At 43.2% G+C, this 12,387-nt stretch overlaps 1 protein-coding gene across 1 annotated transcript; it reads right to left on the bottom strand.

The window, feature by feature from the left end:
- Positions 1 to 2,333: 2,333 nt before the first annotated feature.
- On the bottom strand, positions 2,334 to 12,309 carry LOC135366620 (insulin-induced gene 2 protein-like). Its single transcript, XM_064599407.1, has 6 exons — positions 12,156 to 12,309; positions 11,423 to 11,620; positions 10,128 to 10,246; positions 8,454 to 8,620; positions 7,482 to 7,581; positions 2,334 to 5,688 (listed from the first exon to the last, which is right to left on the bottom strand). The coding sequence occupies exons 2-6, from the start codon at positions 11,607 to 11,609 to the stop codon at positions 5,644 to 5,646; spliced, it is 618 nt and encodes a 205-aa protein (XP_064455477.1). The 5' UTR covers positions 11,610 to 11,620; positions 12,156 to 12,309; the 3' UTR covers positions 2,334 to 5,643.
- Positions 12,310 to 12,387: the final 78 nt, after the last annotated feature.

Below are 12,387 nucleotides of genomic sequence, written 5' to 3'. Positions count from 1 at the left end.
CATTGATGCAAGTTAATTCAGTGTTTTACAAACTTTCTTAACATAAGCCAATGTGTCACAAAAACCTTCAATTCTTAGGATTGTCACTCCATCACACAACAAAACATGTCCTATGTGTGCTCTATTTTTGTATGTGCAACTTGTACTTACCTTGAAATTTACTTCAATAAATTTATAACTATTTACTTTTTAATAATTATAGTTTTGTAAATACCTACAGATGACTCAGGTCGATGTCAGGCTGCATCATCAGTTAGTGCTTCTCAAATGTTGAGCAAGACTAATCCCCAATAACACCGAATATCTTCCGGATATACAAATAATGTCCTAATGGATTCACACACCTGATGAATATCTGGGTGATATCCACTGGACGTGCGAATCCGTTAGGGCATTATTCATACATCCAGAGGATGTTTGGTGTTGCTGGGGATATTATTGAAAAATTACCTACAAAAGCCATAGGACAAGCCTCAATGCACTTTCAATTTTCAAAGGGCTTTACATTGCCAATAATTGAAGAATTAGAAACTCTGTTTTATTTTTATAGAATGGGAACACACCTCAGACCGGAGTAATAAATAGGGCATTTTTGATGAAAAATCTGTGACAAGTAAAACAACACCCTGTATGCTGCCTATTTGGGACGTTCACCACGTCAAGCGTCCTGGAACAGCTGGCCACACCAGTGCCCGACCTACGTTTCCATTTTTTTTTTTTCTATTTCTATTGGGACTTTCAGAGGTAGCAGCACCAGTACTTGGTGCTTTCAGCAAGATAGGGACTATAGTACATATAGTATATATGAAGCACAGTACAAAGTACCACATTGCATCCACACTTAAAGTACAAAGTAGCTGGCAAATTGCTTTAAGTACATTGGAGTTTGTATCGCTCCACGTCTCACTGTTCGGCGGTGACAAAAAGTGTGAAAGGAATTATGCTTTTCATTGGCATCTTTGGAAAGTACCTGCAAGTGCATGACATGGCCAGTTACTTACCAGTCACCGGTCCAGTTGCCATTGCTTACTCATGTCATGAATATGAAATGAAACATATGAAATTTCTTGTATGTAAACGTGCACAAATAATTGACTGCAGGGACAGATCCAGGATTTTTCTGAGGGAGGGGGCAGTGGGTCTAGCTTTGGACACCATCCTAATAGTGTATTACCAAGTAACTTGAAACTCTATATAATAACAGAAATTGGAGGGGGGTTCAGGACATCCCCTCCTTCCAGATCCACCTGATTGCCTTGTCCTAGTTCAGTGCTGGACATACCATTACCGAACACGCTCCAGCACATTCCTTCCTCAGAATGAAATGCCAGCAACAAATGGGACTGTACGGACTTATAGACTTGTGGCTAGGTAACCCAGTCACCCGTTTGCAAGTTTGCACGGTGCCATTCGATGCTAGCACGTCACTCTGAGGAAGGAATGTGCCGGAGCGTGTTCCGTAAACTCTTGTCCAGCACTGTACAACATATTATTTCACAAGTGCACATCTTGTGGTCTTATGAACACGGAAGAGATTGAAACATTAATGACTGTGCTGCCTATTGGGGTGCATGATGTGCGAGCTTTGAACCTTCTGTTTTATATTACATTTAAATGTAATTTCAAGTTTGTTTTCACGTTCCTTTCCAGACCAAACAACACTGTGTTTTCTTGTTCAAACAGACAGAAATGTTTTCCATTTTTCTTCCTTTCTGCATTACCAGCTGGGTATTTGATGGAAAAGTACTGAAAACAAGCACTTAGAATACACAACTTGAAATGTAAAAGCACTTAAAGTAAAGTAAAATCATTCAGAGAAGTCCGTATAGTAGTACTTGAGTGCCTAAAATAGTACCTAAGTAAATAGTACCTTGAGTACCTAAAATACAGCACATCACTAGAGCCTTAAGTTTTGTGTTTTACCCGATTCTTCCCCGAATTTGCACCCCAAATTGAAGGTTGCCTCTTTAGGGTGAAACCCGATTTTTACCCGGCAAATTGCCCTCACTGGGATGTCTGTAGGAATGCACTAACTTACTTGTTTGGCAGAAAAAAGCAGTTACATCACCGTTTGTACCAAACCGCTACAGTTAGTTTGAATAACTGAGCCCGATTTCTCCCCGAATTTAGCGTACTGGAAGTTTTTTTCACCCGAATTCGCATGAATTTAGTGCACATGTTTATTTACCCGATTTTTACCCCCCGAATGTAGGAAAAAATACTTCCCGAAAACTTCAGGCTCTACACCTCACTGGATAAAGAGCATATGAAGTCGTGGGAGTCTCCTTTCGCAAAATGTTTCTGGAATGTGAAAAGACTGACGACGGAACAAATCAAACGCAATAACAAATCTTTATCCAACGCTGTGGTAGGCATCAACAGCCCACCCGCCTGTAGCAACATACAAAAACACTAAAACGTGTTGATATTGAGCTTATGGCACATTCTTATGAAACACACGCTCCAAACAATATACAGGGCGTCCAACAACACAAGTCTCGGCTGTTCCTTAACTTCCTGCTGCAACCTGTTACGGTCAAGCTCCGCAAAAAGACCTCCTCTCTCAATTCGTATGTGTGACGGGACGTAGTCCAGTGAAAAAGATGTTTCGGGAGGGGCCCTGCGCTAGCTTTGCGTGGAGGAAAAGGATTTCAACCTCACGTCAGATGGTTTTACATTAATAAGCTTGTTGACCGATTGATTGATTGACGTCAAAAGAAAAGGTTATTTGGTATCTTTGGCCATGTGTACATGTTCGGTCATGCACGCTCCCTGTCAGTCAAAACATATTAGATTAGCGTCAATAGAAGAAGAGAGAGATGATTTCTATAGTAAGGTTGTTAATGGCCCCCTAAGAAAAAGTAATATTATTTTTTAATGTTTATTAAATTAATTATTATCATTAAATCCATTATTTAAATTATTAATTAATTAAAAGTAACAAAAATTATTATTATTGTAGTAATTTTATGATGATGATGATGATGTACAGTTTCCCAAAGTCCTCCAAAATAAACACAGGCCTCCGTTCCCGAGTTTCATAAATCCAAACATTTTCGCTGAACGACTGTACAACTCTCGTCAAGGTTAACTTGAACATCGTTCCAGCCTGCAAAGCAGGAACAGAGTCACCCTGACAATTTTGTTATTGCTCAATTACCCATTTATTTATTTATTTATTAATTTATGACTAATTAAGTCTTATTTTGTTTGGCTGGGCACTAAGAACATGAGAAACACCAAAGCCTCAGTGTTTTTCAGGTTGTTAGTGCTTGTGCCTCTGGACTAGACTCAACTTTTGACTCTCTCTCGATCGCAGTGCTTGGCAAGGACGGTGGTGAAGCAAGCTTCAAGCACTCCGCCGCATTCCAAAAACAGGTTTAATATCTCGTATCAGGTATTAAGCTGATAAGAACAGATATACTACAGAATGGGTTTGGTACTACCCCTGTTGCAGCTTATCAAATCGCATCGCATTCCAAAAACAAGTTATATCTCGTACCAGGTATTAAGCTGATAAGAACAGATACTACAGAATGGGGTTGGTACTACCCATGTTGCAGCTTATCAAATCGCATCGCAAAATTCAACATGATCTTCCAACTTCGTAAGGGATTCACGCTGGACTTTTGACACCCATAGAGAACAAGAGGAACAGGTCTTTTCGTGAAGTTTCACCGTAGCAAGCAGTCGCAGTTTCGAGGGAAGGGTGGATGTACGCCCCCTACCCAAATATCCGTCACTGGATTACTTATCAGCAGAGAGTTTTTGATTCTCTCTGCGTTCACTAGTCGCAAGTGTCTCTGGATAATCAATGTACTTCCCGCAATTTCGTTACAACATTTTAATTCACCTGCCCCTCTCCCCTTCCTGAAAGCACGGCCGAAACCACCCCCGTCGGCGAGCCGCAACTTTCCCAGGTACGGCCGTAGACTTATCTTTGAACTTCTTGTACTTGCTAACAAACACTACCGTTTTACGTCTAGCAGAGCCAAAGTTGAAACTCAGGTACACTCGAAGCAAAATTATCGCAAAAAAGCAAAAAAAAAAAAAAGAGATAAGAAAAAGTAAAACAAATTGTGCATGAAATACCCTCACTCTAACAAAGGTGTCGCATTACCGTATTTGTCCGCATATAATGCGAGGTTTTCTACCTCTAAATTTAGTTGCTAAAAACGCATTCGCATTATACGCGGCACTTTGGGGCCGTAGCCCCACGGCCATCGCAGACCTTTGTGATTCTAGGGTTCCGTGTTTCCGGAGTTTATCGCTACGCAGACACGAGGGCATCGTATCTGCACAGCGATAAACGCCAAAAACACGGAACCCCGGAATAGGAGGGAAGGTTCATGGCTACGATGTTTGTTTCGTATGAGGACTGTTATCTCATACGAAATAAACACCGTAACCATGAATCTACTCCCCTGCTCCTTCTCCTATCTGCTCTTCCCTGCCCCGCGGTGATTGGTCTACGGCAGCGCAAGCAGTGCGTCACGTGACAACGAAACGCCTGAGAGAAGGCACCAAAGGAACGTGAGTCACTCCGTTCCACGTGTGCTGCGTTCTACAGTTGTGTTAGCTCTCGCGACATGTGCGTTGGTTGAACGACGCTATTGACGCTGTCGAGGAAGTACGACGTGAACGAGTCGAACATTCGCCTTTGGCGTCAGCAGCGGGCATCACTGTTCGCTTGTGGGCGGATAAATTCGTGTTCAATAAATTTGTCACTCAATCGTGTTTTTCTTATGGGTGATCACTGAAAAGCGACTTCGCATTATACGCGGGTTCGCATTATATGCGGACAAATACGGTATTTCTATCGTGCAAAGAGTACACAAGTATGCAACTCTTAAAATATACAACCGTTCAATAACAAAATCTGCAAAGCTATTTTGGCCTGAACAATATAAATGTGTCGTATCTTTAATAATCGCACACGGTCACTACTGTTTTGACCCTGCATGCACGTGCTGCCGAAGCTGCGCGATGCGAGCTCTCTACAAGCTCCTACCTATAAGGGCCTGACTTTTTAGGGTTAAACCCGTATCCGCCCGATATTTACCCCCCGAACGAAATCTGTAAAATTCGGGTTTAACCCGAATCTACCCGAAAACATCCGGGTCGCGTGGCACACTCGTAAGCGTGCATTAAAATAAAGTTTGATAACATTGCTAAACATTAGTTCCATGTTAAGACAAATTTTTATTAAACAAAAAAAAATCACCGGAATTCCTGACGACAGAATATGCCGTAACGGGATTTAACCCGAATACACCCGAATTTTCGAATGAAAAATATCACCCGATATTTACCCCCCGAATTTGGCCAAAAATAAAACCCGAAAAAGTCAGGCCCTACCTATAACTTAGGACAAAAAAAAAAAAAATGTACTAAATGGAGCACAGTTTTTTTGTGTGACACCATGAACAATAATGAAGAATGCTTGGTTACAATGAGTGATGAATTTGTGCTTCAATAAATAGGAGATGGAATAAGGATAAAATCACTGCAATCCTCGAAGAACAAAGTGAAACAGAAGTGAGCATGAGACCACCCTCTCTAACAGCGGCACTGCTGCCATTCTCTCATGTCATGTGCGTGCGGGTATGCTGTACCGTATTATCACGTGGAAATCTTCCTCTATCACTCCTGATGCCTCTTCTGTGAGAAAGGCTCGGCGTCACCGTCCTAGAAAGAAAGAAAAAGGGGCACAGCCTACATCAGAGACGGTGCAAACGTTTCTGCAGCTGTAAAGTACAAGATGAAGGTTCACCAAACCCAAGGATATTCCCAGGATTTTCGTCCCTAAGGGTCTCGGTGTTCCACAGGTGTTCCGTAAAACTCATATTTGCAGGTTTTCTGGCTTTTTGGGCCATTCTGGCAGACAATTTGGAGGGGTGTCACAAGAACCCACGCCGGAACACTAGTGTAGCCAATGTCAATAATTTCCAGTTTAACTAATCCTAGCGTGGCACATGTTTCAGTTCTACATAGTATCTTTTCTACGGCCCCACTGCATGCCTCTTCATTCACCGTGGTCGGCGCCATGTTGGCTTTCAACTAGAACTTGATTAGCATGCTAGATTTGGGTCGTAGCCATAGCCTCAATGCAGTTACATGCATCGGAATGGCGTACAACCTGCATGCGTGCAACACACCAGAACAGGCGTTCCTGTTCTTTCGTAGTTTTTCTTATCTGGTGTGTTTTTCGGCCTTTTGTTGTTGTTTTTCCCCACAAAATATGCGCATTACACAAGGAAGTCCATCACTAGACGAGAGATAAAGTTTTATGAAAGTCGGAACCATGGAAAGCACGAAGCGGATGTGAAACGACACCCAATCTGCTTATTGATCTTTTAAAGCCGTGGTGTCTGCCAAGTATGAGACGTCTCGGTGCATTTGTGACAAACGCAAAATAAATGTCTTTAAATATCATGTAAACATCACGGTTTTTAGTTTCATTCATGACAGCAAGCAGTCCTGTACTCACTTCAGTTCAGTGAACTGTCTCGTGATATCCCCTGATGTTTGTTCAAGTGAAGTTTCACTGTACACTTCCACTTCCAGTATTTTGGACTGCTCCTTAAAAGAATGCCTCGATTTTTTTTTTTTTTTTTGCACGCATTTCGCCTCAAACTATCCCACGAGAAGTGGAGCCACTGTAGAACAGAGTCCGATGTGCGAACTCTTTTGTCCGTGGTCAAGCAAATGCAATGCAGAAGCGGTGGCCTCATACGCACTCAGGATGAACTTCGATGTGGAGCAATATTAAGCAAGTATCGCATCCGCAGCAGTGTCAGCCAGTGATTCATCCAGAACCCCCCCCCCCCCACTGCCCCCGCAAAGTTTTTGGCAACAACCCCTTCCTTTCTTTCCTGTGCACCCCCTGTCCCGGGGGAGAGGCCTTTGTTATTTCAGCTTTGGACACATGTCAGCAATGATACATAAAGCCCTTACGATAATACTAACATATATATGCAGTCGAACCTCGATATAACGAAACCCACAGGGACTGCAATTTCTTTCGTTGTATCGAACATTTCGTTGTACCAAATTGAAGGTCACGGATCGCGACCTTTGCGAGGGCGCGCGCTGTATATAAGCGTCAATAACTCCCGCTACGATGCGGAAAAGTTTTTTGTGAAAAATGACAACAATTGCATATACAGCGCCAAAGTGCACCTACGGTATTTTATTCTTGAGTGAAATAGCCGGTTATACACGTCTGCGTCATGCCTAGAAGACGCGGTGTCACGCGTTGTTCGTACGCCGCCGAAGCCTCCGCAGCTCTCTCCATATCGTGTTCTATATATCTCCCGCAAACCTTCTACGTCTATGACAGTGCGTTTTCCGTAAGGCTCTCCGCGTCTATATCGCGTTTTGTTGTAACGAGGTTTGACTGTATAGCTCTAATGATGACCCTTAGCTTGTGGCTCGAGCAATGAGCAAAGTGAAGGAGTGCCAGACACCTATGTACTTACCAGAGCCAAAAGACGACCAATGTTTCCAACGGTGATACCCCCCGAGAAAAAGACACAGGGCAACCAGGATCTGACAAAAGTCAAGTCTTTCTCGGAACACCTGTAACGCAGTAAAAAAATGCTCACATTAAAGCTATGGTAGAAGAAAGGCTACGTTTGAAGTTTTGCATAATATAGCACAGAATTAATTTTTTTTATTCATTATATCCATTACCTAAAACGATTAATTAACTCTTGAATTAGTCTCTTTTGGGGAAAAGTAAGGCGGTAGAATGGAAGACAATACACTTTGAAAGCCATTCTATTTTTTTTTAAATCCTGAAATAAGCATGTGCTTCGAAATTTCTATCGTCGAATTTTGCTATGCAAACGAACCACTCACTTTTGCCCCAAAAGTCACTAATTAAAGAGTTCATTAAGAATTTTAGCTAACTAGTCATCTAGCTGTCACATACATTCTTAGAGAAAATGTCGGCTTACTATACGTACAACTAAAAAAAAAAAGAAAGAAACAATCGATCGAATGGCATCTATGCTGTTCTTTATAAAAAGTCTGTAACGAATAAAAGTAAAATCACACCCGGTATTTGCAATGCTTCACAGTTTGTCACAAAAGACAGTTCACAAGGATCTCAACCAGAAAGCAACATAGTATCAGACGACCCTTCTTTTCTTGTTTCGTGTTAGTGTCGCAGCACAACTGTGGCTGTGAGTGGCATACAGATATGGACAGATGGAGAGAGGACAGCAAAAAGGAGTGCGGGACAAGGTTTAGTACGCGTCCTGGGCAGACTTCAGGAGGAATTGCGCCGACATTCGACCGGAAAGTCTTCGGAAAACAGACGACGGTTCAGATGATCATTCAAAGCTTCAGGTGAAAGAATGACCAAGAGCAGATGCCCGAAGCCCTTCGAGAGGCCTGCTTCAAGCAGCGAGAACACTATGCGCAAAAAATCTTTGGGGCTAGCTCACCTTCCGATTCGGTTGTAGACTAGGTAGTGGGCCACTAACGTGGCAACAGCAGCGGTGAGTGTGCTGAGCCCAAAGCCACCGTTGGTTCGATCGCAGAGCCACCAGAGGATCACAGACAGCAGAACCAGGGAGAGAGACAGCTGCCAGTCGCTCTGCAGCTCAATTTTCTGTCAAACCACAGTCAAGGGAGCAAACTGCAAGTACTCAATATGTACAGTTTTGTTGCCTCACAGATGCGCTCTTGTCATGCATCACGAATAGAGCGTGAAGTTTTCGGTACATATTTTTTTCAAAATTCGGGGGGTAAAAATCGGGTAAATAAACGTGCACACTAAATTCGTGCAAATTCGGGTGAAAAAAACTTCCATTACGCTAAAATCAGGGAGAAATCAGGCTCAGTTATTCAACTAACTGTAGCGGTTTGGTACAAACGGTGATGTAGCTGCATTTTTCTGCCAAACAAGTAAGTTGGTGCATTCCTACAGACATCCCAGAGAGGGCAATTTGCCGGGTTAAAATCGGGTTTCACGCTAAATAGGCAACCTTCAATTCGGGGTGCAAATTCGGGAAAGAATCAGGTAAAACCCTAGAACTTCAAGCTCTAATCATGAGACATGTCTAGAGCTACGGCTTTCTGGAGCTTTTTCTCCTTCGTTACAGACTGACTGGGAGAGCATCCTCAACCTATGCTGATGAATGCACAATATATTACAGGGTGTCTACTAGGCTGTAGTCTTCAAATTCCCTAGCTTTCCCAGGGTTTCACTGACTACTTTAAGCGAATTCCTTACCAAAACAAAAGGAAATGTGACGCCTGCTGTTACGTTTTGATACAGATCCCTACTAAAAGAGATCATTTATTGAGAAATTAGAAATACTGCCCTACTTTTCTGCCTCCGAGCTTGTCGTATTGGCGAACTGCTACTTGCGGCAACAGTGCTGAGAATGGCCACTCAACTACTCATCAGTATTCACGATTCATTGCACATGGTGACGGCACTTGTCTCTGATTTTCCCCGACTTCAGCTGCCTTTTTAAGCAAGTTCCCTGACAATAATACCCTGACTTTTCCCAGTTGCATCAAAATTCCCTGTTTTTCAGGTTGGTAGACACCTTGTATTAGGGATATGCAACTAGTCATTTTAGAACTGAGCTATTCTACAGCTGCAGTGAATAGTTATATATGCACAGCTATGGAGTAAATACTAAGGTAACCAAAGTGGACTGTACCAAATTGAAGACATATGCACACATACTTAATAGTATATGCATAAGGATGCATGAAGCAGCACTCACTTTGCTTTATAGGTTATACCTTCTCTTGTCGTATCTTCAGAACTATTTGAATATCTTCAGTTGGAAAGATACGTTCCTTTTTTAGGTGTTTCAAATGCGAGTGTAGAATTCCATATTTGACTGAGAATTTGAATTGAATGCACAATTAGTCGCTTGTGTGTATGAGAGCAGTATGTACATTTTTTGTGCTGTCTTTTTTGTACAATTCTTGTAAGCTCAAGGGGTAATCTAAGGAAAAACAGGATTTAACCTTACCCTAGCAAAATATCAATCGGGACAGCTAGATATTGGCAAGTGCCTTCCAGACTGTGTGACGTTAGAGCAAACCAATTAGGCTCCCACAAGCACCTGTACACAGTTTTTGCAGGTCAAGGATACAGCACTGGCTTGGTTGATTCCCACGAAGAGGGCCACACACTTCATGACGTTGGACCATTCGTGTGGGAAGGTCTCACCCAACTTGTTGTCCAGGCATGGGTATAGAAGGCCGACAGACACTGCAGAAAAAGAATGGGACAAAGATGAAAATATTGCAGAGCATGTCCTCTGCTCTGTCTTTTCTTTTAGTTAAACTCAATGCCTCCCTACTACTCCACACAATCAGTTTCGGAGCAATTCAGGTTAAACCCAGACTGCATAGGCGCCGAGTGCCGAAACTTCCGGGGGGGGGGGGGGGGGGGGGGGGGGGGGGCACACACCCTCAAGAAAGTCTACCTGGCTGACACTGAAGATGAAAGTTTCAAGGGATATCCTAAAAATCGTGTGTTCCATGCGAGTAATCATGAAAATCCTGTAAAAATTTGCCTCACAACGTCGCAACACGGAATTCCCGACACCCTGCCCGACCTCTGTGCATGAAAAGGGCAGGGGGGGGGGAGTTCCACGTGCCTTGACTGACAAAAAAGACAAAAAAGAAAAAAAAGCAACTGACAACACCCGAATGTGTCAATAGCGCTCGATTTTACCTTATATTAGTGTAGAAAAATAAAACCAGGTCCTCCCCCTGCACAACTTCCTATTTTGCAATTGTTTCTACATTTGCGGAATTAGTATATGCCACCTTGCTAACAGCAAAAGTCGGAATTAGAATTTATAGTGTCCATCACTTGCACTATCTCTCTGCCTTTCAGTTTGAATATATCTGGAAATTTAGGTTCTCATTTTACAAAACTAGCAGAGGTTCGAATGAAGCAAATATGGAACATACAGATACCCTATATACATGGATATCCCATCCTTTTTATATATACGCCAGTGCTGCTATTTTGAACAACCTCCCGAGAGGGTGTGAAAGTCACAGTCTCATGGCAGTTTTCCTCTAGGAGATTGCCAATTTAGGTCACAGCTGGGATATGCTCTGTGGTGCAATGTTTCCCTTTACCTCTCATTGTTTACCGTTGATCTATGATGTTGCACATGTGCAAGCACGATATACGTGGCCATGCACAGAACAAAGCAAAGCAAACAAAGACAGCCATTATCAGTGGTCGAGCTCCCAGAAACAGCCCACTTTTAGATAGAGGGGAGAGCATCGCGCGAGTGCACACGTACGCATCGTCCTCTGATAGCCGGTGTTATCGCGGGGAGCGTGCGATAGCTCGCACGTTCCACTCGCACCCGGTAGGGGGGAGGGGGTCCCGCACCGTCAGGCACATGCGTTCGAACCCACTCACCAGCCGCTGTGCCACAGATTGCAGGCACCCACCACGGGGAAGACATGAACATTGAGCCGAGGAGATTCCGCTCGAAAGCTGAAAGACGATATTGCACTTGGAAGAAGTCTAGCATGAAGCTGAAGAATACGCCGACGAAGAATAGGAAACAGATGCGCCAAATGAGCCGTCTTGTGTGAGGGTCCATGATTATATTTTCTGAAAAGAACGATATAAAAAGATGGTGAGCATCGTACGATATGCGAGCAACAGGAAGTACGGAAGTGTCAAGACGTGAGGCGACGATGTCTAAGCTTAAAGCGTCGTTGTTGCAAACACGACCCGACAAACATTCTCTGACGCGATACTTGGAGCGAAAGTTATAACAACGATTAGTAACTTCCGATGTCTTCAATGATACTGGAAAAGAAATAAAGGAAAGGATGCGACGCAAGGCAACACAGCAGATATCTTAGACCCATACTGCAATGGAATGCGGCATTGTCTCATGACGAGATGGGGCTTCGCGGTTTTCGGAAGAAACCGTAGTGCGAATTACTCCATGAAGAAAGAGATGAAAAGTCAGAAAGGCAGGCAGCAGTGGTAATCGAACACTAAACAACACTGAATGTGCCCAAAGTAACCACAAATGGAAAAGAAAGCTGTAAATGGAGATCCGCACAGAAGAGGATTGTTACAATACGAAAAGGCATACCCGTATGCCTTCTGAAAGCGTGAAAATGGTTTGTCTCACCTGTGTTCAACACTCTCCTGTCGGAATATTGCTGAAAGTCATCTACACGCGTACAAGTCTCAAGAACACGTTTTTGTTTCTGGCATTGTTTATGTTTCACTTTTACACCTCCACGAGCAACCAGCGCAAAACAGACGATAGTCTTCGACCAATCAGCTTTGCGTGTTCGGCTCGTGCCTGCTCGCGCGATTTACCGACCAATGAGACCGCACTCCTCACACTTGGTCATACT

Source organism: Ornithodoros turicata, chromosome 8 (assembly GCF_037126465.1).
Source record: "Ornithodoros turicata isolate Travis chromosome 8, ASM3712646v1, whole genome shotgun sequence".
Taxonomy (NCBI): Eukaryota; Metazoa; Arthropoda; class Arachnida; order Ixodida; family Argasidae; genus Ornithodoros; species Ornithodoros turicata.
Note: the sequence above shows the minus strand (reverse complement) of the source record. Positions and strands in the feature narration are given on the sequence as shown.

What these genes read in the sequence shown, in the direction of transcription:
- LOC135366620 (XM_064599407.1), bottom strand. Translation starts at nt 11,609, where the DNA reads ATGGACCCTCACACAAGACGGCTCATTTGGCGCATCTGTTTCCTATTC. An exon ending in GAATCAACCAAGCCAGTGCT is followed by an intron (nt 8,621 to 10,127) that starts GTATCCTTGACC and finishes GTGGTTTGACAG; the next exon opens with AAAATTGAGCTGCAGAGCGA. An exon ending in GTCTACAACCGAATCGGAAG is followed by an intron (nt 7,582 to 8,453) that starts GTGAGCTAGCCC and finishes ACTGCGTTACAG; the next exon opens with GTGTTCCGAGAAAGACTTGA.